Source organism: Ochotona princeps, chromosome 17, assembly GCF_030435755.1.
Source record: "Ochotona princeps isolate mOchPri1 chromosome 17, mOchPri1.hap1, whole genome shotgun sequence".
NCBI classification, from domain to species: Eukaryota; Metazoa; Chordata; class Mammalia; order Lagomorpha; family Ochotonidae; genus Ochotona; species Ochotona princeps.
This window is the reverse complement of record NC_080848.1, coordinates 54,188,438-54,214,921: the sequence shown is the minus strand read 5'-3', so window position 1 is coordinate 54,214,921 and position 26,484 is coordinate 54,188,438. Positions and strand designations below refer to the sequence as shown.

At 53.8% G+C, this 26,484-nt stretch overlaps 3 protein-coding genes and 1 long non-coding RNA gene across 7 annotated transcripts; 2 read left to right on the top strand and 2 right to left on the bottom strand.

The window, feature by feature from the left end:
- Window positions 1-6,231: 6,231 nt before the first annotated feature.
- Window positions 6,232-11,503, bottom strand: ZMYND15 (zinc finger MYND-type containing 15). Of its 4 annotated transcripts, none has more exons than XM_058676392.1 (14): window positions 10,997-11,503; window positions 10,005-10,849; window positions 9,393-9,627; window positions 9,137-9,292; window positions 8,750-8,910; window positions 8,409-8,561; window positions 7,978-8,058; window positions 7,748-7,864; window positions 7,565-7,653; window positions 7,374-7,472; window positions 7,116-7,269; window positions 6,948-7,006; window positions 6,664-6,824; window positions 6,232-6,459 (listed from the first exon to the last, which is right to left on the bottom strand). In XM_058676392.1, exons 2-14 carry the CDS (start codon window positions 10,567-10,569, stop codon window positions 6,288-6,290), a joined length of 2,202 nt encoding a protein of 733 aa, XP_058532375.1. In that variant the 5' UTR covers window positions 10,570-10,849; window positions 10,997-11,503; the 3' UTR covers window positions 6,232-6,287. The 4 variants fall into 4 exon arrangements, with proteins under 4 accessions (XP_058532375.1, XP_058532377.1, XP_058532378.1 ...); XM_058676394.1 differs by having other exon boundaries at window positions 10,005-10,621; XM_058676395.1 differs by having other exon boundaries at window positions 10,005-10,599; window positions 11,033-11,503.
- LOC131482420 (uncharacterized) lies at window positions 7,179-8,558 on the top strand. Its single transcript, XR_009246979.1, has 2 exons — window positions 7,179-7,294; window positions 8,362-8,558. It is a non-coding gene; the product is annotated as an uncharacterized LOC131482420 (long non-coding RNA).
- Window positions 11,504-11,608: 105 nt separating the features above from the next.
- CXCL16 (C-X-C motif chemokine ligand 16) lies at window positions 11,609-15,774 on the top strand. The gene is made up of 5 exons (XM_004594918.2): window positions 11,609-11,730; window positions 12,083-12,221; window positions 12,433-12,515; window positions 15,286-15,669; window positions 15,758-15,774. Exons 1-5 carry the CDS (start codon window positions 11,670-11,672, stop codon window positions 15,772-15,774), a joined length of 684 nt encoding a protein of 227 aa, XP_004594975.2. The 5' UTR covers window positions 11,609-11,669.
- Window positions 15,775-22,483: 6,709 nt separating this feature from the next.
- On the bottom strand, window positions 22,484-23,428 carry MED11 (mediator complex subunit 11). Its single transcript, XM_004594840.2, has 3 exons — window positions 23,265-23,428; window positions 22,919-23,049; window positions 22,484-22,742 (listed from the first exon to the last, which is right to left on the bottom strand). Exons 1-3 carry the CDS (start codon window positions 23,347-23,349, stop codon window positions 22,605-22,607), a joined length of 354 nt encoding a protein of 117 aa, XP_004594897.2. The 5' UTR covers window positions 23,350-23,428; the 3' UTR covers window positions 22,484-22,604.
- Window positions 23,429-26,484: the final 3,056 nt, after the last annotated feature.

Genomic DNA, 26,484 nt, shown 5'->3' with positions numbered 1-26,484 from the left:
TGACCCTGCCTTGGGCTCCACCCGCAGGGTCCCTGGACGGTCATCCCTCCCTGGGCCTTCCTACTGAGCTGGCAGCTGGCTGGGACCCTGTCTCTGCCCTCCAGGCCAGCAGGGGAGGTGAGCAGGGGTGGGCCTTCCTTCCTGCATCTATCACCCATTTGGAGCTTGTTCCAGCAGGGAACAGGGCAGGGCACTGAGGCTTGAAGAAGGTGTTGTTGTTGTTGTTTTCACAAGCACCAGAAGCTTGCCCAGTGGGGGAGGGGCTCTGGTGGCAGCGGGGCAAGGGCTCTGAACACAAACCGAAGTACCAGGACATTGGGAACCTAAGCAGCCCAATAACCAGGACAGAAGGGGAATCAGTAATAACGACTCCCAAAGAGGAAAATTTTAGGACCGGACGGCTTCACTGCTGAATTCTACCAACCCTTTCAAGAAGAACTAATTCCAGTCCGTGGTAATCTATTCTAAACAACAGTCTTCCCACATCCCTTCTCTGAGGCCAATATCACCTTAAGTCCCAAACCAGAAAGAGACACAAGGGATAAAGAAAACTATAAACCAGTATCCCTGATGAACACAGATGCAAAAATCCTCAACAAAGTACAAGCTAACTGATCCCACGACCCTGCAGGAAGATCGTCCACTCCTATCAGTGGGATTTATGCTTAGCGGAGGCCTTGGTGTGCCTCAGTTTCCATGTTGTGTGTCGCCCGCTCCTGGGACGGTCTGTTTCCAGGGAGCTTACCACCATCTAGTGAGCCGCGGAGGTCCTGCGACTGCGAAGCCGGGCGCCAGGCACAGGCACCTGTTCCGGGTGCGGGACTCTGTCTCGGTACAGCTAGCCACAGGGTGGCGCGCAGCCGGGTCTGGAGACGAGGCTCAGAGCGCTCCTGGAGCGCAGGGCGCGGGTCTGCGGTGCGCCCTGGGGCTCCGGGCAGCTTCCCGCCACGGGGACCTCGGCCCTGCACCCCTTCTCGCTCAACCCGGGATCCCCACTATGTATGTGTGTGCGCGCGTGTGTTTTTATTTGCGAGGCAGACACACAGACTAAGGTAAAGAAACAATCAGCCGACTTTTCCTGTTAAGGACTTGCGGGGGGCCAAGCCCGATGGCTTGACTGGCTAATCCTTCCCTGTTTCAGGGGCCGGGAATCTCTGCGGGCGCTCCGTGTCCCGGCTACTCCAACTTCCTGGGAAAGCAATAGAGAATAACTCAAATCTTTGGGACCCTGCACCCACGTGGGAGACCCGGAAGAAGTTCCTGGTTCCCGGCTTCGGATCGGAGCGCACAGGCCGTTGCGGCTTACTTGGGGAGTGAATCATCGGATGGAAGATCTTCCTCTCTGTCTCTCCTCCTCTCTGTATACCCAGCTTTCCAATAATAATAAAATCTTTAAAAAAAAAAAAAAGAAAGAAATGGTGGTGGCTTGGTGTTCATGAAATTCCAGAGCACTGCAAATTTGAGTTTCCTACCACTTCCCCATTTTTAGAATTCATTTGAAATACAGAAAGATGCAGACAGACCTCTGTCCATCTTCTATCACTGCTTTGGATTCTGTACGTGGACATCAGCCAGGACTGGGCCTGGGATGAAGTCTGGAGCTCATTCTAGGTTTTCGCATGGGAGGCCAGGACCCAAGCTCTTGAGGTGTCACTGCTGCCTCCCACGGTGCGCCCCAGCAGGCTGCTGGGAGTGGGGATAGATGAAGAGCTGACTCTCAGAAGGGCTAGCATGTAGAAGCTGAGGGTACTCAGAGGCCACTGCTCATGCGGCCCACTGCGGACTTCCCTTCCTGGAACTAGGGACCAAGTCCTTGAGTCATTTCCCCAGTGTATCTCTGAGATCCAACACAAAGCCTTATGTGCGTTCCAGCAGCACTTGGGAAATGAATTATTCAAAAGAGCATCTTGTACATTGAACATGTTTGCTCACAAAAACGCGGCACATCCAGAAAAAAAGAAAAAGACAAAACCAGAAGCACAGCCAAACCAAGCAAATAAACAAATTCTCGGTAATCCGCCACCTCGAGATAACACGGTTCCTGCACATTTGGAGGCAATCGCTGACGAGAGTTCAGGGGAAGGCTATTTCTAGCCAAGGGAGTGGTGAAAAGTTTTGTTTCCCTTCAATCCACCAGAGACCTGGACTTGTGTTCCCTTTAAGATTGTGCAGATGCAGCGTTGGACCGGTGGAGGAGCTGAGAGGAAAGAAGGGAAGGGCAGGGGAAACTGTCTGATGAGCAGTTAATGAGCTCCCGCCTCAACAGGCCACACTAGACCCCAAGGTACAAGGCTAGTGGCCATGCTTTCCGACTTTCAGTTGAAAGGGAAGCCAAGAAATTATAAATCACCAAAGGGGACTTAAGAGGGCTTAGGGGATGAGCCGGGAGAAGTGGAGGTGCAGGGGGGCGGATCTAGCTTCATCTCAGAGGCCAGCAAGTGCATTCCTGTTTGAGGAAACCAAGGCTGGGTAGGATCGGTTGAGCAAGCAAGTGGGAAGTTCCCCAGCATGAGTGAGCTGGCCATCTGGCCCCAGGGGAAAGGGGAAGGCAGGAAGTCCATGAGATCAGCCAGCCGAAGTCAGCAGGCACCCTAGCAAAATAACACTGTCTGGCCCAGCGTGGTGGCCTAACGGCTAAAGTCTTCTCCTTGAACCTGCAGGATCCCATATGGACAACGGTTCTAATCCCTGCAGCCCCACTTCCCATCCAGCTCCCTGCTTGTGGCCTGGGAGGGCAGTTCAAGACGGCCCAAAGCCTTGGGACCCTGTACCCATGTGGGAGACCTGGAGGAGGTTCCTGGCTCCTGGCTTAGGATCGGTGCAGCATTGGCCATTGCGGGTGAATCATCGGACGGATGATCTTCCTCTCTGTCTCTTCTCCTCTCTGTATATCTGACTTTGCACTAAAAATAAAACAAAATAAAAACACTGTCATCTTGATCTCTACTGGTTTATGGGAACTGAGGGGGTAAAATAACAGAACAGATTTGACCCTGGTCCACGCCCAGACACAGCTTTCACATAGTTCAGTGGGAGTCAAGACCTAGTCTGGCCTGTTCTAACCCAACCTGGCTCTCTCGAGTGCCAGTGGGGCTGGAGTCTAGCCCCGTCTGTCGCTCCACTCTCCCAGTGCACACCCGTGCCGGTGCGGTCTGTAGCCATGTACAGCCATGCCTGCTGCCTCAGTCCTACTGTCCTTCTCACCAGTGGGAACCTAATTCAGCTGGGGCGCCCCCTTAGCTCCCCAGCAAGCCCTGACTCCATCTGCAGTTCTTGGGCGAGCCAGCAGAGATTGCAGTTCCACAGGGGTGAGCCCACACGGCCCCCCACAGATTCTGTCATCAGACCCACTTCTCTCACTCTCGTTCTCCCCTCCAAACCAACTCGGTGTCAGTCCCCTACACATATTGTGGATTTATCTGTGAAGACCCTTAGCTGTAATTCCTAACCTGGGCATAAAAAACACAGATTATCTCTCACTACCACCTGTGCAATCCCGTCATCCCAGTGTAAATCAAGGCCCTCTAACCGTGAGCGTGCGCTGCTGAGCAATCCTGGGTTCTCTGCTACGCTTGCTTGTCCTATTGCTGCCGATGGAAACTGGGCTTGGGCTGCTTGCTGCTGGAAAACCGGTGTTCAAGAGACAGGAGTCAGGTGGCTCGGCACAATAGCTCAATGAGTAAATCCTCACATTGCTAGTCCTGATATCTCCTATGGGCCCTGATTCGTTTTCCGGTTGCTCCTCTTCCCATCCAGCTCCCTGCTTGTAGCCTGTGAAAGCAGCTGAGGATAGTCGAAAGCATTGGGACCCTGTACCTGTGTGGGAGACCTTCAAGAAGATCCTGGCTCCTGGTTTCCCATGGTCTCAGCTCTAGACCTTGCAGCCAATTTGTGGAGTGAATCAAAGAATGAAGGATTCTTCTCTCTCTAAATCTAATCTGCCTTTCCAATATAAATAAATAAATCTTAAAAAGAGAGGAAAAAGAAAGAGCCTAGTGGCTAAGAGCCCAGTAGCCTAGTAGCTAAAGTCCTTGCCTTGCACATGACGGGATTCCATATGGGCGCCAGTTCATGTTCCACCAGCCATGAGGATGGCTTTAAGTCTTGGAACCCTGCGCCTGCATGGGAGACCTGGAAGAAGTTCCTGGCTCCTGGTTTTGGATCAGCTCAGTTCTGGCCATTGTGGCCACTTGGGGAGTAAATCAGTGGACAGAAGATCTTCCTCTCTGTCTCTCCTTCTCTCTGTATATCAGATGTTGCAATAAAAATTTTAAAGTCTTAATATATATAATATAATATTATAAATTACAATTCATTATTATATATGTATTAGTGGACACACAGAAATGGGTTTATTCAAGAAGCCAGCATTCGGCGGGGGTGTGGAGGGAGGAAGAGGCAGATCTCTTTAGTCCTGTTGATGCTTTTCCCAGTTGTAAGCTAGCAGAGGGAGGAGATGGGAATGACGGGGACAGGATGGGCCAGATGCACATTGGCCTCTGGCCAGGGGATAACGGACTGCACATGGAGTGGCAATGATGACTCTCATTTATGCAGTCATAAATCCAGGCTTCTGAATGTGGTGACCAGTGAGGGCCAGATGACCCTGCAACTTCCGTTGGCTATCCCAAGGCTACTTTCTGGAACTCTCCGGGAGCGTAATTAATCTGTTGACTTGAACTCTAACTAGTCACGAGCTCAGTTAACTTTAGCTTATCAGCATGCACAAAGGAAAAAGAAAATATAATCACACTGCCTTCCTGGTGTCCTGTTCTTCACTCATCTCCCACAGCCTGGCGCTGGGTGTTTTGTGGGATGCCCTGCAATTTGAGATTGCCTGATTCGCTGTCCGATTAGTCCCAAGACGTGGCTTTCAGGAAGGAATCGGTAGTGATGTGGATGGCTACTGGACCATCTCTGAGGGCGTGTGACATTTAGATTTATTACTTGCTGTCAGCCTCAAGCCTTCTGTTCCAGTGTTTTTCTGTTTTCCCCTTTCTAGACTTGGTCTTGGCGATTCTGTTTTTTGTTTGTTTTGTTCAAGATTTTTAAAAAAATTTATTTAAAAGGCAGTTCTAGAGAGAAAAGGAGAGACAAAGATCTATCCGCTGATTCACTCCCTAAGTGGCTACAGTGGCCACAGCTGAGCTGATCCGAACCCAGGAGTTACCACGCGGGTGCAGGGTCCCAAGAGTTTGGGGTGTTTTCCTCAACTGCGTTCCCAGGCCATAAGCAGGGAGCTGGAGGGGAAGTGGAGTAGCCAGGGCATGAATTGGCGCCCATATGGGATCACAGTGCTTGAAGGGAGGAATAACCAGTTGAACCATTGTGTTAGGCCCTACTTGCTGATTTTTTTTTTTTAAGATTTATTTATTTTTATTGGAAACTCGGATTTACAGGGAGAAGCAGAGACAAAGATCTTCAATCCGTTGGCTCACTCCTCAAGTAGTACAATAGCTAGAGCTGAGCTGATCTGAAGCCAGGAGCCAGGAGCTTCTTCCGGGTCTCCAACGTGGGTACAGGGTCCCAGGGCATTGGGCCATCCTCTACTGCTCTCCCAGGCCACAACTGGGGAGCTGAATGGGAAGTGGAACAGCCAGGATACAAAGTGTTGCCCATATGGCATCCTGGCGCATGCAAGACAAGGACTTTAGCTACTAAGCTACCTTGCCATCCCCTACTTGGTGATTCTTAAATCACTTAGTCCAGCTCACGCTGTAAGAGAGTCGGGGGAAGGCTGGATCTGAACACAATTTGGAAGAAAATGTTCTCTGGCTGCAGTGCGGGATGGGACTTGGGGATCAAGCATCAACAGGTGGATTTGAGTGTTTCTGGGAGAACAATTGGGCAAGAGTTGCTGGAGATGTGGCACCACAGGCAGGCAAACTTTGCTGAGGGCAAACCAATGGGTGAGAAGCCACTTTCTGCTTCTCCATCTTTCCTTGATTTGGAAGGAAAGTATGGGTGGAAACTCTGCAGGTTAGTGCAGCAGGATGAAGATTTACCGATCTATTAGGAGATAGGGATTACTAACGAGGGCTCGAACCCCTGACTCGGAGTTGTAGGTGAAAGCAGAAAGGGGCTGTGGGAAGGAAAGCACCCCCAAAGCCTTCCCTTCCTCACTGTTTTAAGGATCATCTAGGAGTCTGGAATGAACCGCTCAGCGACTCGGGGGGGTTTCAAACCAGTCATTTTATTTGCCTTTTTCGTGTTCCACCCGCCCGCCCTTCCCTCGGCCCCCAGCATGATCCTTTCGCGGAGGGGACGGGCGGCTTCCCCTCTCAGCATCATCTCCGCCGGCGGACCCCGCGCCCGGGTTTCTTTTCTCCCCGGCGTCTACGGGCAGGCACGGGAGGATCGGCGGGGGTCGGGGCCCGGGGCGCGGGTCCCGGTACCGGCCGGGCTGCACCCGCGGGCGGAGGTTTATAGACCAGGTGGAAGATGAAGGCGTTGCAGTACCTGGAGCGGCGCGTGGGCGGGATCAGAAGGGGGCTCGCCCAACGAGAGGGTGAGGAGTCTTGGGGGGGATGGGAGCGGGGCCAGGAGTTGGGGTGGCTCCTGAGAGTCGGGTGTTATGAGGTGTGAGAAGGTGGGTGGCAGAGGAGGGCCGAGCAGGACCCCTGGGCGCGGGCACAGGGACAGGTGAGGTTGCGGGGCCCTCACCAGGGCATGCAGTTGTCTGCCGCTCGCAGGCGGAAGGGGGAGCGGAAGGGGTTGGGCCGTGCGGGGCTGGTGCCCCCTCCGGTGGCCACCGCCATGGTCTGGTCATCCATCACGCAGCCGTACTCGCTGCTCTCGGTGAAGAAGGCCGGCACTCGCAGCGACTGGGCGGCAATGGGAACTTAGAAACTCGGGGAAGGGATGCGCCTACACACACACACACACACCTGCCCGACCCCACACAAACACACACCCTGAACCTCCAGGACTGTGAGGCCCCTTCCCACCTGTAACCGGGGCAGAGAGCTCAGCCAGGTGTCCTTGAGACCGAAGCCAGAGTTGAAGCCTGCCAGGCGGGCGGACAACAAGGCAGACAAGGAAGAGGCTGACTTCTGCGGTCTTCCCCGCCCTCTCACCTTCCCCACACCCCTTCCGCTGAGCCCCAGGGTTCTCACCGATAACCAGGTCCGGCTTGGGCCCCTGCAGCAGGTGGTAGGGTCTGGCGCACACCTTGATCTGAAGATCCCTGCGACCCCCTTTCTCTTTACCCCCAGAGATGAGCCTTGCTGATGCCGCAGAACCAGGCCGGACCGATACCTCTGGGCCATCCTGGAGTGGAGGGCGAGAAGCCATGGTAAGTCCAGAGCATTGGAGGAGGCAGCCGTAGGGGGCAGGGTCCCATCTGGAGGCCCATAGTCTGGTTGGGGCCTCACCCTCTGCAAGGTGAAATGCTGCTGGTCACTCTCGGGGGGCAGGCCGTCACCCACAAACTGCAGCTCCAAGGCCACGTGGGGGAGCAGGACCAACAACTCCTGAGAGACAAGAGGAGGCGGCGTCTGGGTCCTGCCCTTGTGCGTGTCCTCCGTATCCAAATGCCCGGCCATGGGGCTTGGAGGGACTTTACCCAAAACACCATGACGAGGTCAAATTCCTTGCTGGCCTCCACCACGTGGATCTTCAGGGACTGTTTGTTCTGGATGTTGAGCTCAGGGACTGCGTGAGAAGCCAGCTCTGAGGCTGTGGTCTCTTTCACGGCCTCCTCCTGCTCCCACCCCGCCTCTGGCCCCTGTCACCCACGGCTCCGTACAGGACTGGGGCACCAGGTGTGTGATGACGTAGTACACAGTCAGTGGATAAGTGAGCAGAACGGCCATGGGGGAGTCCAGGCTTAGGCCCCGCCACGTGTAGTAATCCTGCCAGGAGCCTGGGGAAAGGGCGTTCCTGGGGCTTAGCCAGGTCCAACCCCTCCCGCCTGATAGCCCCCTCCGCCTCCACCACGTGGGCTATGCTATGGGCCTCAGGGTCCTGCCAGCTCACCAAAGAGGCTCCTGGGTGGGTCTAACGGCACAGGAGGCATCAGGGCGGGACCCTCCCCCTGGAGAAACTGGTAGGGATCTCCTGGAGGGGGAGAGAGAAGGAAGAAGAGGAGCCTGGGGTTACAAGAACCCTCTTCCCCCACAACCCTCCTGACACATCTACCTCTTCTTTCCAAAATAGCCAAGTTTTCTGAGAGAGAGGGAGAGAGAGAGACTGCAGGCAACTAAATGGGGGTTTTCCCTCCTGGTCAGGTTCCTGGATGGGGGATCCCTCTGGGACAGAAAAAGGCTTGAAAGTACTCAGTGGTGTTGGTAGAGGTTGTGAGTGTGCAGAGGGGGTTGTTTGGGACTCAGACAGCTCTCACTCCCTAATTCTTCCCTCTAGGTACGGTGGCCCAGGCCTGCAGAGAGAGAGAGAGAGACCCTACATACCATTGAGAAGAAGGTTGGGGGACGGCATGCTGCCCCGGGGGTGCCCAGCGCTGCTGGGGCCTGGAAGCAGCATGCTGATGTGGGTCCAGTAGCCACGAGTGAGGCCCCGGGACGCCAGAAAGGCCTCCTTATTAAAGGTTTCACTGGTCACCTCTGCAGGAGGAGGAGGGACGGAGAGGTGGAGGGCCTGGTGACTGGGACCCCTAACCTGAGCTGCTCTGCTCTGTCTCCCCCAAGGAGCCCTGGGTCTGATTCTGGCTCTGGCCCCGGGCATTTCCCAGTTTGCTCCTAGACACCTTGACCCCGTTGCCTCTGGTCACTCGGGCCTCCTTCCCCGGTACCTGCGGTATAGGTGAAGGGCAGTGCCGCCAGTTCCCCTGCCCGCTCCATGAAAGCTGCAAGCCTTGGGCACCAGAACCGGTGGCTGACATCATCGGGGCATCGCCGCCAGTCAGCCCGCAGGCAGGCCTCTCCACAGTAGAGGACAGCGCTGCACTGAGGGCTGGGGACACACACGCCAGGGCGTGGGCACCTCAGGTCCTGTGTGCTGTCCCTCTGCCCCGGCCACATGTCACTCAGTCTTGCTTTATGCTTTCATCTTCTTGTCTGCCTCTTGGTCTGCTGCCCACCCCGTGGGTCCGCCTTCTCCCCAGGGGCCTGGATGCAGCATGCTGTTTCTGGGGGTGTCTTCCTTTCTTCCTCAACTCTTACCCATGTGGGCTGCTCACCAGGGGGTCAGCTTCACTTCAAAGCTGTGCCTGTGACAAACGTGGCAGGTGCGAGCCCGGAGGGAGGCAAAGGTGAAGCCAGGTCGGGGACCCCATGTCCTCATTGGGGTCTTGGCTAGCTTTACCCCCAGCCTTGGCACCAGGCTCTCCAGCTCTCTGCATGGGGGTGCAGATGGCATCAGTCAGGGGGAGGAGTGGAAATCCAGGCTCCCTGGCTTTCCCCTCCCTCCAGCACTCCAAGACTGGGTGTCTGTACCGATGCAGTGCGGCATCTCCCACAGTAAGCTGCCGGGGTTTTCGAGGCTCCCCAGAGCCCATGGGGCAGGCCATGCTGTGGCAGAGGAGGGCATAGGCCCGAGGGGCTAGGTTCTCGGTGCTGGAGCCCTGGCCTGCACTCCCCTGAGTGCCATCCACTAGCAGGTCGATGCCCAGGATGGTGCCATGCTCATCTGTGACCAGTAGGAGACAGGACAGGTGCAGGAGGGCAGCATCTGGGGAGACAGGCAGAAGCCAGGTGAGGGGTGAGGAGAGACAAGGTCAAGGTTGGATATCAAGCTTGAATGATTGCTGCAGCTAGACAGCAAGGGCCCAGAAGAGAGGACCTGCCCCACAGAAGGAGTCAGGTGCCATGCAGGAACGCAGGCTGTCTGCTGTCAGAACCTCAGATTGTTCCGGAAAAGGTGTGTATCCAGACACCCAGATGTGCTTTTTCCTCCATCAGTGTTCAGACATTGACCAGTTAAAAACCAAAACACATTCCATGTCAGTGCATGCTGCTTTTCAGGCCAGACTGGCCACCGGGTTGTGATGTTCAGCTGGGTTCTGAGGGGCTGCGGAGTGGGGGTGCTGGGCAGACCCCGGTTCTTACCACTCCCGCGTGCCTTCCTCTTCTCAGATCCAGCCACCTCCTCCGCTCTGTCCTCTCGGCAGCCATCCTCACCCACTCCGGCCTCCTTGGTCTCCTCCGAAGGGTTGGATTCCCGCGGGGATGCCCTGCTGGGAGGGGCTGGCTCCCTGCCCTCCCCTGGCCCCCCCTTCTCTGCGCCTGCCCCCTTCTCCTGTTCATGCTCTGCATCTTCCTCCTCCTCCCCATCCTCCCCCTCTTCTAGGCTAACAAAGCTGACATAGGGGCTGAGGTCTCGCAGGTGCAGGGGTGGTTCATCACCCAGAAGCCGGGCAGCCTCCAGGCCTGGGCCAGGGCCCGGCTCCACCCCTTGCCCTAGGCTGATGCCCACATTACTGTTGGGCAAGACATGTAGAACCCACAGGGCAGAGTCCTGGGGCAGCCTCCGGACATGGGCCTCCAGCTGTCGCCAGCGGCCCTCCAGGCTGGCTCCCAGGGCACCCCGCTCAGCAACGAACTTGTGGAACCAGCCAAAGAGCAGGGCAGCGAAGTCAAGGAACTCATCCCGGTATCCGGACACAAACTCCATGTCTCCAAGGCAACCGTGCCTGGGCCAGGTCTGAGTGGACCAAGGGAAGGATCTGTGAGTGATGAACCAGGTTGGGGCTGGTTCACAAGTATGGGATGGGGCACGGTTTGCAGAGTCCCTGTGTGGGGGCCCCCTGTAGAGGACTGTTAGCAAGTGGGCAGTGAGGTATCCCCAGCTGAGGATGGAGTTCAGGCAGGAGAATGGGAGGCTACACTTGAATGTGGGCCATTAGAGTTGGAGGTGAGGAGTTCTGGATGAGATGAACTTTAAGACTGAAACCCTGGGTTTGAATTGAAGGTGGAGAGAAGGGAGGTTGATCCTAGGGGGAACAGTCTGAGAAGTTTGGGTTCAACAACCGTGGGACAAAGGAAGGGACAAACGGAGCTGGGGTATCCCCCAGAAATTCAGCTATGAACCCCAAACGGACCTAGTGCCTCTCTGGTTGCTCCCACTCCTCCGGTACCTGCGGCCGCTGCCACCTCCTTCGAAAGTAAATACCTCGGGGAAGGGGGAGGGCCGTGACGTCGGGGGCGCGTGTCCAGGGCGCGCTCCTGGATGCCCAAGGCCCTCCTCCTCTGGGCTCCAGGAGCTCGCGGGCTTTGGCTGCAGCCTGCGAGGACGCGCGGAGCACAGGTGTGCGCTCCCAGCCCGGTCCGCTGCGCCTTGGTGGCGTGGCTGGGGCCGGCAGAGCAGCGAGCGACTCGGAGATGCCAGGACATCCTGGAGACTCCAGTGGTCACGGGTGTCCCAGGTCCGAGCTACGTGCCTCCGCCCTCGTCTCACCGTTGGAATCTTCTTTCGGTTTCTTTCCTGTTCCCATTCCCCGAAGAAGCCCGGGTGCTCTGCCTCCTGGGGTTTCCCCGAAGAGGAGGCGGGCGTCGTGTCCGGCCCCTTAGAACAGACCTTGGATCAGGGATCAGTGCACCAAGTGCAGTGTGGGCCGCCAGATCGCCACTGGCCCTTTCGGACGGGGAAGGAAGCGAAAGTCGCCAAGAAACCAGCCTAGGGTCAGGCTCCGGAGCCTGCGTGGGCGTAACACGAGGCGAGGCAAAAGGAGGCGAAGCAGTTGTGTTCCCGACTAATCGCTGCCACCCAGCAAGATGGCCGGGGGCCGCGTGCCCCTGCTCCTGCTCCTGCTGCTGAGTGAGCTAATTTGGCCAGGTGAGAGTCGGGGCAGGTCTGGGAGTCCCTGGGCCAAGTCCCGGGCTCGGGGTAAGCGGCAGGGACGGGGCGTTAGCTCAGTGGAGCTCCCTGGGCAGATGTCGGGTTCCCCAAGGCAGCCGGCTCACAAGAACAGAGGCTTCCCCAGAGTGGGGGTTAAGGAGGCGGGTGGGCACGTGGGTTCAAGTGGGATTACCTGACTTCTGCAGGGTGCGGTGTGTAGGTGGATCCTGCGGATCGGACGCGGGGCGGAAGGGGCAGGATGGGGCATGTGCTTGGGGGCCCACAGCAGGCTGGGCAGAGGGGATCCCGCAGCCTGGGAACCTGCACTGACCACCTCTGTCCCATTCAGGATATGCCAATGAGGGCAGTGTCGCTGGCAGCTGTCACTGCGATGAGCGAATTGCTTCCAGCTCCCCGCTGCCGCCAGAGGTGAAGGACCATCTCCAGAAGCAGCTCCGGGCTTACCAGAGCTGTTCAGGCTACATCAGGTGACCCCTCCTCTCAGGCAGACCCAGCACCCTCTCCAGGTTGCCCGGGCCTACCATTATCTCTGCAATCTCTCCGTCACACCTGCCTGGGACTTTCCCTTGACTTCAGGCCTCTGGAATGAGGAAACTGCCAGAACAGGGACAGGGACTGGGACCAGGACTGGGACAGGGATGGAGAACTCCAGCCTAGAGAAGGACCTTGTCCCCACAGGTTCCAACTGCGCTTGAGGAGCGTCTGTGGCGGCAAGCAAGACAGCTGGGTTCAGGAGTTGCTGCGATGCTTCAGGCTGCAGGGTGAGAGCTTCCTCAACTTCCCCAAGCTCAGCGGCTTCCACCTTACACTTGTCTCTGCTTCTGCTCTTTCCTCTGGGGCTTTATGGGTTTCTAGAACTTTCTCTGCCTTAAGTCCTTGATTGCCAAACCTGGCTCACACTCCCTTCATGGTTTTTGCCAATTTAAACACCTCGTGGCTATGAACTTTTTATTTTTCATGAAACAATTCCATGGGCTCAGGGATTTCCTTTTCTACTCTCCATGAATATTTTTGAAAACACAGTACTGTTTTTATTACTTTTAAGATTTTTATTTATTTTTATTGGAAAGGCATATTTGTGAAGAGAAGGAGAGACAGAGAGAAAGATATTCCATCCACCAATTCACTCCCCAGGTGGCCACAATGGCTGGAGCAGAGCCAGTCCAAAGCTAGGAGCCAGGGGTTTCTTTTGGGTCTCCCACATGCATTCAGGGTCACAAGACTTCAGGCTGTGCTCTGCTGCTTTCCCAGGCCACAAGCGGGGAGCTGGATGGTAATGGAGCAGCTGGGATACCAACCAGCACCCATATGGGATCTCAGTGAGAACTGAGCCACTGAGCCATTGCGTTGGGTCCCAGTTTTGATCACTTTTTAAAAGTTTTATTTTTTCTTTTTAAGGATTTTTGTTCATATGTTTGAAAGGCAGAGTTGAGAGAGGGAGAGACAGATAGAGACAGAATCTTCCATCCACAGGGAGAACTAGGCCAATCTGAAGCCAGGAGCCAGGAGCTACTTCCAGATCTCCCACCTTGGATGGCAGAGGTTGAAGCATTTGGCCATCCTCTGCTGCTTTCCCAGGCACATTTTGAGCAGCAGGCCGATTGGAAGTCTATCAGCCAGGACTTGATCCCGCGCACTTATGGGATGCCGACCTTGCTGATAATGGCTTAACCTCTTATGCCACAACACCAATCCCCTCAGTTTCATTTTACTTATTTGAAAATGGCTGTGAGACAGAGAGATCTCCCTTGTGCTGGATTGCTCCCCATTGCCCACAATGGCCAGACTTGGGTCTGACTGAAGCTGAGGGCCAAGGAACTCAATCCAGGGCCCTATGGGTGACAGGGACCCCAATGGTTGAGTCACCACCAGTGTGCTGTGTTCAGGGTCAGCAGAAGCAGGAACCGTACTCCCCAGCAGAGCAGGACTGCAGCCCAGTCCTCGAGCACAGACAGCAGGTAGCCCAAGCTCCGGCTGCACTGCCACACCAGATACCATCCCTCCTTACTGTCAGTGCATGTTAAAGGTACAGGCATCATTATATTTCACCCCAAATCATTTCAGCATGTGTATTATTAAAGAGTTCAATATTTTATTGATCCTCTTAAAACATTATGGGACAGTGTTACAGCATTGGATTAAGGCGTTGTCTGCCATGTGGCCATCGCATATGGGTGCTGGTTCAAGTCCCAGACGCTCCACTTCTGATCCAGCTCACTGGTAGTATGCCTGTGAAAGCTGTAGAAGATGGTCCAAGTGTTTGGACCCTGCCACCCGCATTGGAAACCTGGAAGAAGATCCTGGCTTCAGCCTAACCCAGTGCTGGCCACTGTGGCCCTTTGAAGAAACTGAAGATGGACTGTCTGTCTCTTCTCCACCCCCTGTCCTCTCTCTGTAACTCTACTTTTTAGAATGATTGTTTATTTGAAAGAATTAGAGAGAGAATTTTGCATTTGCTGATTCACTTCCCAAAATGCTTACACGGTGCCTGGAACTCCATCCGAGTCTCCCATGTGACTGCACGGCACAACCACTCAGGTGATCTGCTGGCTCCCTGGGTGCACCAGCAGTAGTTGGATGGCAAGTGAAACAGCTGAGACTCCAATGGGCACTCTGATACGGGATGCTGGCATCACAAGTGGCAGCTTAACCTTCTGGGTCACAACACCAGACCCAAATACACAACCATTAAAATAGATAACGTTACCCCATCTTGTCCCTGAATCTGTCTTATGTAGCATTTGTGGCATCCTTATCGCCCTTCTGACCACACAGCCTATGTTATCTCAGTTCTCTCAGCTCCCCGGGCCCTTGGAATTAACACTGTCCCAGCTTCACAGCTAAACGGAGGGAGGCCAGCCAGGTTAGAGACTAGATCCTGATGGGCAGTGCAGTCAGGGTTGCCAGCTGGCTCTCCTGGCTTTGCAGTTCCAAAGGCTCCTCTGTCACAGTGGGGCCATCTTGTGGTCTGCTCATGTCCCTGTCCCCAGCCTGTCGCCTCTGCTGCTGCTTTCCTCTCCTGCTCTTCAGCTGTCCACTTGCTGTTGTCTGGACACAACCACCCTTTCTGCTGTGGGGCTTGGAAGATGACACACTGAAAATATGGTAACTTGGCAGCGTGCAGAACCACAGAAACACAGAGGTGACTCTGGGCTCCCCCGACCTGTCTGTGTGAGAGAGAGAGCTGCTTGCTCAGAGAGGAGTTCTCTGACTCAACCTGCCTCACAGCAGGTCACAAAACCCTTTCTTTTAGTGGGTCCAAAAGGACAGACAGGCCTGTGGGTTGCCCCTCCCTCAGGATTCTGCTACTGCCCAGGCTAGCTTGTACGCAACACACTATTCAACAAACTTAAGTGTCAATGTAGTTTTCCTTCTGTGGGTTCCTGTGTTACACAAAACTTGGACAATATGCATTTGGGTCTTTGGTTGGGTTTATCTGGCTTTCTACGGGGATTGCTGCCCTGACTCTGTGTTTCACTCTCCCATGCCCTGTGCCCGCATGAACGCGCCTCCTCACCTCTCCCTCTGCAGAATGTGGACATGCTCACAGGAAGGACCTGGCACGCCGCCAGCATTTCCCTCCTCACAGCGCTCAGAGCCAGGAGTCTCCAGATGAAGCACCTGCAGGCGCGAACACCACAGCCCAGACCAACCAGGCGACCACCCTGCAGTCCACCCAGAGCCCTGGAGCACCGGGCAATGAAAGCACCACTGGGCCTGGGAACCACAGCATGGGAGCCGGGCCTGAGGCTCAGGAGGACCAAAAACATCTCGAGGAAAGCTTAGGTCATGCAGCTAGGACAACAGCCACCGGGACAGTGCTGAGCCTCCTCGCCATCACCCTCCTTCTTATTGCAGTTCTCACATATGTTCTGTGCAAACGCAGAAGGCAGAAGATCCCGTGGGGCATTCCAGGTAGACCCCACTCAGAACCCTCCTGCAGGGGACAAACCTCTCTCTGACAGGGATCCTGACACCCCCACCCTGTGGCTTCTTCTGCTAGAAGTGCCTGACCCATGAGGAGGGAAGGAAGTCACCATGGGCCCAGGGACCAGTGCTTACCTAGAATGCCAGGCAGTGAATGGGACAAAAAGATGGAAGCTCAGCCAGCTGAGCGGGAGATGAAGCTCAGGGAAAGGCACAGGTCCACACACTCCATTCAGAAATCTGTACTGAAAACCAGCTGTGTACCAGGCCGGAGAGTTTTATGTTTGGGGGAGGGGGAGTTAAGATTTACCTTATTTATTTGAATGGTAAAGATACAGCAGTAGAGAGATCTTCCATTTTTCTGATTCATGCCCTAAGTGACCACAAAGGCTCCGACTGGCCAAGCTGCAGGCAGGAGCCTGGAAGTCCACCTGGGTCTCTTACACAGGTGACAGGGAGCAGGTACCTGTGCCATCTTCCCCTGCTTTCCCAGGCGCATTAGCAGGGAGCTGGATCAGAAGTGGAGCAAGATTTGAGCCCATGGTAGCACAGTGCTGACCTCAGTCCATGTCTTTCTTTTTTTAAAAGATATATTTATTTTTAGTTGATTAGTTACATATTTGAAACATTTTTTAAAAATGTTATTAGAAGGCAGATTTAGAGAGATGGAGAGACAGAGGAAGATTTCTGTCTGCTGGTTCACTCCCAGGTGGCCACAACAACCAAGCTTTACTGACCAGAAGGCAGGAGCCAGGAACTTTCCGGGGGTCTCCTATGCAGGGGCAGGGTCCCAAGGCTTGGAGCCATCCCTCCACTGTTTTCCCAGGCCACAAGCAGGTTGCAGAATAGGAAGTGAAGCAACTGGGATACCAAAGCGCACCCATATGGGAGCCGATGTGTGTAAGGCGAGCAGTTTAGCCACTAGGCATCATGCAGGCCCAGTCTGTGTCTTTAAGAGTCTGAGTTTCAGGTCCAGCATGGTGGCTCCACAGGCTAATGCTCTGCCTGTATCTCACATGGGTGCCGATTCCTATCCTGGCTGTTCCACTTCCCATCTAGCTCCCTGCTTATATTGTAGGAAAGCAGTAGAAGATGGCCCAAAGCCTTAGGATCCTGCACCCATGTGGGAGGCATAGTGGAAGCTCTTGAATTTGGATCAGATCAGTTCTGATCATTGCACACATTTGGGAGTGAACCACGGGGTGGAAGATCTGGCTTTCTTTCTCTCTCTAAATGTGCCTTTCAAAAAAACAAACCAAAAAAATAGGTGTTTAAAAGACTCTGACTTCCTGTTTAAGCTGTCAGTTCCTCTTGATCATCTTATACATTTTTTATCCTGTGTAGGTGTGCATTATGTGTCTGTGTAATCAATTTCAATATCTGAGCAGCAAATGGAAGGATATGAGGTGAGTTTTGCTTTTCTATATATCATATGAAGAGGGGCTAGTGCTGTGGCTTTGTGCATAACACCACTGCCTGCAGCACCAACATCCCACATGGGGGCCGGTTCTAGTCCTGGTTGTTCCACTTCCCATCCAGCTCCCTGCTGATCTACCTTAGAAGACACCAGAAGCTGCTCCAGGTCACTGGGACCATTCCAGCCATGTCAGAGACCGAGAAACTCCAGGCTTCACACAGGTCCAGTTTTAGCTTTGCAGCCTGAACTAGAAGGCAAGAGTAGCCATCTCTTGTAATTATTTTCTATTCCAAATAAATCAATCTTTAAAACAAAATATCAAAGAGGTCTAGTGGGACTCAAGATGGTAGCTAGTGCCTAATGTCCTTGCCTTGCATGTGGTGGGATCCCACATGGGTGTGAGTTCTGATCCCAGAAGCCCTGTTTCCCATTCAGCTCTCTGCTTAAGGCCTGAAAAAGCTAAAAGATGGCTTAGCTTTGGGACCCTGCACCCACATGGGACACCCTGGGGAGTCTCCTGGCTCCTGGCTTTAGATCAGCTCAGCTCTGGCCATTGTGGCCACTAGAGAGTGAATCTGTGGACAGAAGATCTTCCTCTCTGTCTCTTCTCCTCTCTGTATATGTGACTTTCAAAAAAAATCTTAAAAAAAGGAAAAGAGACCTAGTGCTGCTGTACTGTGAGTTAAGCAGCCCTGTGATGCCAGCCTGCTATCCAAGTGCCGATTTGATTCCCGGCTGCTACAGTTCAGGCCTGGGAAAAGCAGAAGAGTCCTGCTCGGGGAATGAATCAGTAGAAGGAAGGTCTGGCTCTTGCTCTTTTTCTGGAACTCTGTCAAATAAAACACATGATGGCTGGAGGCTTTGTAACCGGCACAGGTACAGAGAGCCGAGTGGGGTGGCTCCCTTGGGGAAGGCAGACTAAGTGGGCCTTCGGGATTACCCTATCCTGGGGATTTTGTTTTACAGCCAGGTGTGTTCAGGTGGTGAGCCGCATGGCTCCCTAGGGATGGGGAAGGAGCTCAGCAGGCTTCAAGGTGAGTGGTTGGAGGGGAGTCCGGTGGGGACGGGAAGACCTTTAAAGGTCAGTCTGAAGCACCAGCACACGTGAGAGACCTAAGCTGTCGTAGTTAGTATCGACCATCACCGAGTACCACTCACTGGCACACACCAAAGCCAAGGCTGAGGCCTACCAGACAGGGCAGGATCACAGTAACTGCTGGGGTCCGTGCAGTGGGTGTGGATGACACGAAGAGGAGCTTCCAGCTGTATGGCAAGGCCTGGCAGATGTCTCTCCAATCACCCCAACACAGTTTCACCCCCTTTTGCATGGACGCTTAACCACCCCACTAAGAATTCTGTAATCTATTGAGGCATTGTTGTTTGCCCCAGTGTGAGCTTGGCAGTTAATGTTGCTGATCATGTCTTGGTGTGTGGTCCTTTAACAGTTTACACACAGGAGCACAATAAAGTCCATGCCATTTTTGGACACCTTATTGTGTGCCTAACTATTCCCTTAGAATCTGGCCCAGACATGTAGTGCACCTTCTGGGAAAGGGATTGATAAGTATTCTAAATATATTTTTTATTCTTTTCTTTTCTTCATTTTTAATTTTTAATTTAAGTATCCTAAATATTAATGAAAGTGATGGGAGTGTGTGCTGAAACTGCTCTGGCAATGAATACAGTTACTGTGACCTTAAAGGCTGGCCTGTCTTTGCAATTTCTTTGGAGCATTGGAAATGTATCAGTTATCAGTTTTGGCCTCTTGTATAATTTTTAGCTAGAGGAATTAAGGATGCTTTTATGAATATTCTAGAGCTATGCTTTTAATTATTGTTTGATTGTTTATGGGGTCATAGAGCCTGTAGCTTTAGGGGGATTTAATATTTGAATCTTTTGTCTTGGATTTTTATGACTTTTCCCTTGTGACATATTTCTCGCAATAAATGATGGGCAAGTTGTGGAAATAGAAATGTAGTGGGAATGTATTACTGATTACTAGGTAATCACATGTGCCTTGGCCTTGGAGTCCTGGCTGTCACCTAATGGCCACTACAGAAGATTGATAATGGCTTGCTTTGAAGAAACTGATTATAGCAACTTACACAATTATTCTTAAGAGCACCTGGTTGACCATGAAGTAAAAAATTAATTAATCGAACATCTGTGCATGCTGGCTTAGTTCTGCAGTTAAAGATAGTAAAATCAAACATTTGTGCAGAGGTTTGTGAATGTCTGAGTAAATAAAAAGGGGCACTTCTTGAGCTGCTACAAGAGGGCACCAAGTGAAGGTACCTGTGGCTTTTCTTTTTGGCAACTCCACGCCCCCCCCCCTTTTTTTTAAAGATTTATTTTTTTATTTTTATTACAAAGTCAGATATAGAGAGGAGGAGAGACAGAGAGGAAGATCTTCCGTCCGATGATTCACTCCCCAAGTGAGCACAACGGCCAATGCTATGCCGATCCGAAGCCAGGATCCAGGAACTTCCAGGTCTCCTACGCAGGTGCAGGGTCCCAAGGCTTTGGGCCGTCCTCGACTGCTTTCCCAGGCCACAGGCAGGGAGCTGGATGGGAAGGGGGGCTTCCGGGATTAGAACCGGCGCCCATATGGGATCCTGGCGCATTCAAGGCAAGGACTTTAGCCACTAGGCCACGCCGCCGGGCCCCATGCCCCCTTCTGGAGCTCTGAACTCAGCTGGAGCGGGCCTCCAGCAAATAACCATCAGTGAGAATGGGATCAGGAGAAAGGTGAAGTTAGAATGGGCCATGATAATAACTAGTGTGTGAGAAAATCAGGTCTTGTGGCAGACTCTGTGCGGGATAAGTGGCCTCACCCCTGTGGAAATGCAATCTCCACCGACACATCCAAGAGATGGGGATGAGAACAGGCCTTGCTGGGGAGCTAAGGGGATGCCCCAGCTGGGTTGGGAATCCCAGTGGTGAGCATGAGAGCTGGGTTGAGGGCAGCAGACTGGGCTTGCCATGGCTATAGCCTCCCTCGGCACAGGTGTGGACTGGGACTGGGGAGCGAAAGACTGGGCTACATTCCAGCACCCACTGGTACTCGTGAGTGCCAGGGTGAGTGTAGAACAGGCTGGGCTAGGTCTTGACTCTCAATGAACCATGTAAATTTGTTCCCGGGCATGGACTAGGTGTGACTAGGCTTCAACAACCAACAGTAAGAACCAGAATGGGTGTGGTCCGGCTGAGCAAGGTCACTGTTCCTCCCAGGACAAGAGGTAGACAAAACCAACCTGGGCCAAGGACCCACTGGTGTGCCCGAGATCTGCCACTGCTGGAGGGATGCAGTCCATGCAGGTGAGCGCCAGCACCAAGTCAAGAAGCAGCCCTGACCATGCCAGCTTACAGTACCTGCCAGCCTACATGTGGGTCAGGTCTTGGGACAGACCAGACTTGACCAGTTCACAACATCCACTGGAAGATCTGAGAACCAGCTCAGGGTGTGGGAGGGGCCAGGTCAGGCCGCAACGCCAGTCAGCTCACACTGGGGATGCTGAGATGAGGCGAGCCGTGCCAGCTTGGGGTCTGTGGGAGCCTGGTTTGTGAGCCACAGTGGGTGGGGAATCTGGTGTGGCTCAGTTCGAGTGACCCAGGTCCTGGGGCCCAGCTGCTCACTGGGTGCCAGGTTCATGAGCTTCAGGTCACCTGGTCCCTGGACCTGCGTGGGAGCACAAACGGCGGAACAGTGGACACAGACCCTGGTGCACATGGAGAAGAAGGCAGCTCATTTGGTGCTGCAGGAGAACAGTCAAATTGGACAACTACGCCAGCAAACAAGGACAGCAAAAACTGTGTGAATGGAGACTTGAGGTTGACTACATCATCCTATTGGACATTGGGATGGCTGCCTTATCCTGATATTGGTGAAACCAACAGCATTGCAGAACTATCAAAGCCACTTGGTCAGAACCCTCAGAAAATGCACTACATCGGGACCCTGGGTTGATACTGGGTGGATCTTCCCCATCCCTGGGTACTTAGACATTTAGGAGGCTGGTTGTGGCTTCTCCTTTAACTCTCCCCTTTCCCCAGAGACAAGAAAAAATAGAAAATTTGGAACCAGTGATTTTCACCCACTTTTCCCCAACCCTCAATCCTTCCCACCCAGGTCAACCATGTAATCACCATCAAAAACAAAAATTAGGGTCTGGCGCTGGGGCCTAGCAGCTAAAGTCCTTGCCTTGAATGTGTCGAGATCCCATATGGGTGCCGGTTCTAATCCTGGCAGTCCCACTTCCCATCCAGCTCCCTGGGACTGGCCTGGGAAAGCTGAGGATGGCCCAAAGCCTTGGGACCCTGCATCCGCACGGGAGACCCAGAAGAAGCTCCTGGATCCTGGCTTTGGATCAGCGCAGCACTGGCCGGCCGTTGCAGTCACTTGAGGAGTGAATCATTATACGGGAGATCTTCCTCTCTGTCTCTCCTCCTCTGTATATCTGACTTTGTAATAAAAATTAAAAAATGAATATTTAAAAAACATAAAAAAATTTTAAATACTTGATAAAACAGCTACTGCATTCTTTGTCCTCCTTTTTTTCTTAAGATTTATTAAATTTTATTGGAAAGTCAGCTCTACAGAGAGGAGCAGAGACAGAGAGGAAGATCTTCCATCTGCTGGTTTTCTCCCCAGGTGACCTCAATGCGTGGAGCTGTGCCGATGTAAAGCCAGGTGCCAGGAGGCTCTTCCGGGTCTCCCACGTGGGTACAGGGTCCCATGGCTTTGGGTCGTCCTCACTGACTTCTCAGAACACAAGCAGGGAGCTGGATGGGAAGCAGGGCTGCTGGGATTAGAACTGGCATCCATATGGAATCTTGGCGTGTGACAGGAGAGGACTTTAGCTGACAGGCTACCATGCAGGGCCCAATTTCTTTCTTTCTTATTTTGAATTTTTAAAAATACTATGCCATCAATTCTATCTTTGCACTGGGTAGTGATAACTTACACAATTTGTAAGGTTTTTTTTTTTTAAGCCACTAGAATTGTTTTTATAGCTGAAGACACTGGCTTAGGCCCCTGCTTCCTTCCCTGGGTGCCTGCCTGTCCCAGGTCTGTGTTCACACTCCTCCAGCTGACCCGCCCCAGCCCTAGCTGACTCCTGCTTCTCCCCTAAAGCCCCAGTGAAGGCCTGGCCTTGCCCTCCCTCCCTCCCCCAGCTGCTTTCACTACCTTAATCCCTGGCCCCAGCTGATTTCCAGCAGACAGTCTGATTTCTTTTTTCAAAAACTCATCGTTGCTTTTATTATGAAAACCGTTAGTTCTTGTTTCGCCTGCATTAGGGAAGAAGAACGCCTCCTCGTCGGGTCCAGCGAGCAGGAAGCTGGGCTTGCTGTGGTGAGGACCTGGGGAGGGCGCCTGGGAGTCCTGCTCCACCCTGCCCAGCACAGCGTGTGGGCCCCAGGGGTGCCCCCTCATCCCACCAGTCTCCAGGTTCCGCTGCCCCCCGACTCCAAGGTGCCAGGGCCGCTCTCCCCCTGCCTGCTGGCCTTAGCTCTCCAGCATCTGCTCACAGGTGCGGGCCACGTCACCGAGCTTGAGGCGAGCATAGTCCACTCGCTTCAGGGCCATCTGACAGTCCTTCCTGCAGGAGTAGCTGGAGCCCTCGTGGGGCTGTCCTGTGGCCACCTGGGGGACAGTTAGCTCTCCTCAGTGGGCACGCTGCCGCCGACCCATCCCCCAGCCGGGCTCTACTATCGGCCCAGCCCCTACCCTGCGAGAGGAAGAAGTTCATCCCTGCCCAGCATCCCCCAAGGCTGAGGCCCAGGAGAGGTGGGGTCTCCCTCCCACGCACCCACGCCCACCTGGGTGAGGTAGCGGATCTGGGCTGACAGCTCCGCCTCCACGTGCTGCACCGATGCGGTGAAGGCCGCCGCCTGGCGGTCGAGGAGCCGCTCGTTAGTTTTCTCCTTGGACAGCTCCAGGATGACCGTCCCTGCAGGGGCGGGGAGAGGGCTGACCAGCGAGGGGACGCGCAGCAGAGCCCGGCCCCCGAGCCCGCCCCACGCCGGGTGCCCAGCTCCTGGCCCGCGCATGCGCCGCGCCTCCCTCCGAGCCCCGCGTCGGGTGGGGGGCGCCTGGGCCAGTGCGCCTGCGCGCTCGCCTCCCGACTCGTCTTCACCCCCGCCATCCGCGCGTCGCGTCCCCCACCTGCATTCTGAAGGATGGCGCCAATTTCCCTTTCGATGTCCTCCAGAGCGCGAAGCCGCTCGTTGGCCAGGCTGTAAGTGGCCATCGTGCTTGGGGGAACCCAGACCCGGTTTTCTCTTTAGAATCCTAGTGCGACTCTTCAGGACGGAAGTGCAGATGATTTGCGCGCCTGCGCTGCAGGGACGCGCTCACTGACTACAATTCCCAGGATGCTCAGCGCCATCTAACCCATTTGGTCCACTCACTGAACTACAACTCCCAGGTATCCTGCCCCTCTATCCCTGGACCACCTTTGGTGAAAGGACAGGAAACTTCCGTTAGGCTGTCCACTTTACACTTCATGAGGCTTCCCATAGTTACTTCATTCTGTAAGAGTATAGAAGGGCGTTCCGAGTGCTAGGTGGTGATGGAGGGAGTTTTGGAGTGTTTCTTCACTCTGGAGCCACGCGCCATTTTCACCGTCCTTTGAGGAAAGCTGGACAGTGGTAATGTGTGATTTTTCTCCTCCACGCATTCACCTGACCGTGAGCCCACCCGAAGCACAGCCGCGTTATCAGGTGCTGGGGCTCCTAACAGCCTTTCTGCCTTTTCGTTTCTGGCCACCTACCATGTGCTGGGCCATGCGGAGAGGACGGTGAAGGAGGTAGCTGCTCACATGGTCGTGAATGGACGTGGTGTTTGAGATCGGCCTGTGTCTGTGCCACCTGGAAGGGCTGATGAGGGGTTGGCTAGAAGGGGCAGCTGCCCGGGGCCAGAGCGTGGTCCTGAAGGGTCCATCGAGAGCGTCAGTTTGGAGTATCGCGACCTGGTGTGGACCCTGCTCGGACTGCACAGAAGAGCTGAGTCATAAGAAAGATTGTGTGCTTTGGGAGGCTTTGAAGGATTTTTTTTCTTTTTTCAAAGGCAGAGTGACAAAGAGATTAGGAGAGAGAAATCTTCCACCTGCTGGTTCGTTCCCCAAATGGCTGCAACCATTGGGCTTGGGCCAGGCTATATAGATGTGAACCTAGTACTCCAGTCGGCCTCCTAGGGTGCTGTGCAGACGACCAAGCACCTGGGCTGTCTTCCACCGCTTGCTCAAGGAACCAGGTCAGGAGCTGAAAAACTGGAGGTGCCTGGGCCTGAACCAGCGGTAATGGGTTCCCAGGCCGTGGCTTTGTGTGCTGTGCCACAACAACCACATTTACCCTAATGAAAAGATCACGCTTAAGAACTAATTGAAGGGGCCCGGCGGCGTGGCCTAGCGGCTAAAGTCCTCGCCTTGAAAGCCCCAGGATCCCCTATGGGCGCCGGTTCTAATCCCAGAAGCTCCACTTCCCATCCAGCTCCCTGCTTGTGGCCTGGGAAAGCAGTTGAGGACGGCCCAATGCTTTGGGACCCTGCACCCGCGTGGGAGACCCGGAAGAGGTTCCTGGTTCCCGGCATCGGATCGGCGCGCATCGGCCGTTGCGTCTCACTTGGGGAGTGAATCATCGGACGGAAGATCTTCCTCTCTGTCTCTCCTCCTCTGTGTATATCTGGCTGTAATAAAATGAATAAATCTTTAAAAAAAAAAAAAGAACTAATTGAAGATCATCTGCATGAAACCAGTTTGTTTGGGGGTTTGCAAATTAAGGGAGATGCAGCTAAGCTTGACCAACCTAGCATTTAACCTCACCTTTCACTAAAATCTGAATTAAATAACACTAAGGCTACTTTATTTTTATATTTTCACATTATTTCAAAGGCAGAGAGAACTTTTCATCAATTGATTTGTCCCCCGGGTGCCCACAACAGCCAGGGCTGGGACAGGATGGAGTCAGTGCTTGGCACTCCACCCGGGTCTCCCAAGCAGTGGCAGAGACCCAGATGCCTGGGTTATCACCTGCTACATCCAGGAAGCTGGAATCGGAGGCAGAGCCAGAATTAAACCAGTTAATCCCTATGAGATTTAGGTAGCCTGAGTGTTAGTCTTAATGTCTACCCTGCGGTATATATAAAAAGAAGCCCAGAACTTCTTTATATGTTAGTTTTTGTTTGTTTTTTTTGTGTTTTTTTTTGAAAGACACTTCCAGAGCTGAGCTGATCAGGAGCTAGGCGCTTCTTTCAGGCCTCCCACGTGGGCACAGGGGCCCAAGGACCTGAGACATCCTTTGCTGCTTTCCCAGGTCATAAGCAGAGAGCTAGATTGGGAGTGGAACAGCACCCGTATGGGATGCTGGCACTAAAAGCTGGAGGCTTAGCTTACTCTGCCACAGTGCCAGCCCCACCCTATGGTATTTTTAAAAATGGCCTAAGTGGAGCCAGCATGTGGTTTATCAGGTTAGGCGTCTGCCTGCCGTGCCAGCATTCCATTTGCATTCCATTTCCAGTCCTGACTGCTCCACTGCCTATGTCGCTCACTGCAAATGCGCCTGGGAGAGCAGCGGAAGATGGCCCTGCTACCCATGTGGGAAATCTGGATGAGCCTCCAGCTCCTGGCTTTGGCCTGGCTCAGTCCTGGCTGCTGTGGCCATTTGGGGAGTGAATCAGTGCTTAGAAGATCTCTCTTCCTAAATAAATAAAAATAAAACTTGTTTTTTAAAAGGAGTCACAAAGATAAAGGGAGAGGGCTAATAACAAAACTTCAGGTGGAGGCTGGACAGTGGTCCCTGCTGTAGCAATGAGGTCAGCCACCCTTGCACACGACTTGGTTGGCCCGAGGCTCCAAGGCGTCGTATCCACCTGTCATGAAATTGTTCTCAAACAGGAAGATTATTGAAAGCAGCTGGACTGCAGATCTCCCCTTCACCCATGTCCCCTCCCCAGCCTGGGTGCACGCTGAGAGGTTCCTTGGTTAGAGATGGAAAACCCGGTGTTAGCTTGGAGGACAGCCCGGCACAGCTGAGGGCAAGTGTTCCAGAGCGGTGGTTTTTAGATGGGGTGGTTTTTACTTTTTGTGACAAATGCTGGACGTCTCCTCTCTGGGGGATTTGATGAGTCAAAGGCAAGAATTGAAGATATCATTGCTGGGGGATCTCCAACAAGGCCGTGAGTCAGAGCTCCTAAAAGTGAAACTCAGTGGTTGCCGAGTCCCCCTGGTGCCTGGGACTTCTCAGCGCCTCGCCCTGAAGCCTGTGCAGACCAGAGAGGAGTTCTAGATGTTTGAGGAAACGTTCCGTATTAGCTTTCTCATTCCATGAAGTACTGGAGACACGACTCGTGGGAAGAGGAGTACTTATTTCGGCTCACAGTGTAGGAG

Coding starts and splice junctions, on each gene's coding strand:
- ZMYND15 (XM_058676392.1), bottom strand. CDS start 10,569: ATGGAGTTTGTGTCCGGATACCGGGATGAGTTCCTTGACTTCGCTGCC. Junction 8,911..9,136: donor GAAGTGAAGCTGACCCCCTG/GTGAGCAGCCCA, acceptor GTGTGTCCCCAG/CCCTCAGTGCAGCGCTGTCC. Junction 7,007..7,115: donor CAAGCCGGACCTGGTTATCG/GTGAGAACCCTG, acceptor CCCGCCTGGCAG/GCTTCAACTCTGGCTTCGGT.
- MED11 (XM_004594840.2), bottom strand. CDS start 23,349: ATGGCCACTTACAGCCTGGCCAACGAGCGGCTTCGCGCTCTGGAGGAC. Junction 23,050..23,264: donor CGCCATCCTTCAGAATGCAG/GTGGGGGACGCG, acceptor CCGCCCCTGCAG/GGACGGTCATCCTGGAGCTG. Junction 22,743..22,918: donor AGATCCGCTACCTCACCCAG/GTGGGCGTGGGT, acceptor ACTGTCCCCCAG/GTGGCCACAGGACAGCCCCA.
- CXCL16 (XM_004594918.2), top strand. CDS start 11,670: ATGGCCGGGGGCCGCGTGCCCCTGCTCCTGCTCCTGCTGCTGAGTGAG. Junction 12,222..12,432: donor AGCTGTTCAGGCTACATCAG/GTGACCCCTCCT, acceptor TTGTCCCCACAG/GTTCCAACTGCGCTTGAGGA. Junction 12,516..15,285: donor GCGATGCTTCAGGCTGCAGG/GTGAGAGCTTCC, acceptor CTCCCTCTGCAG/AATGTGGACATGCTCACAGG.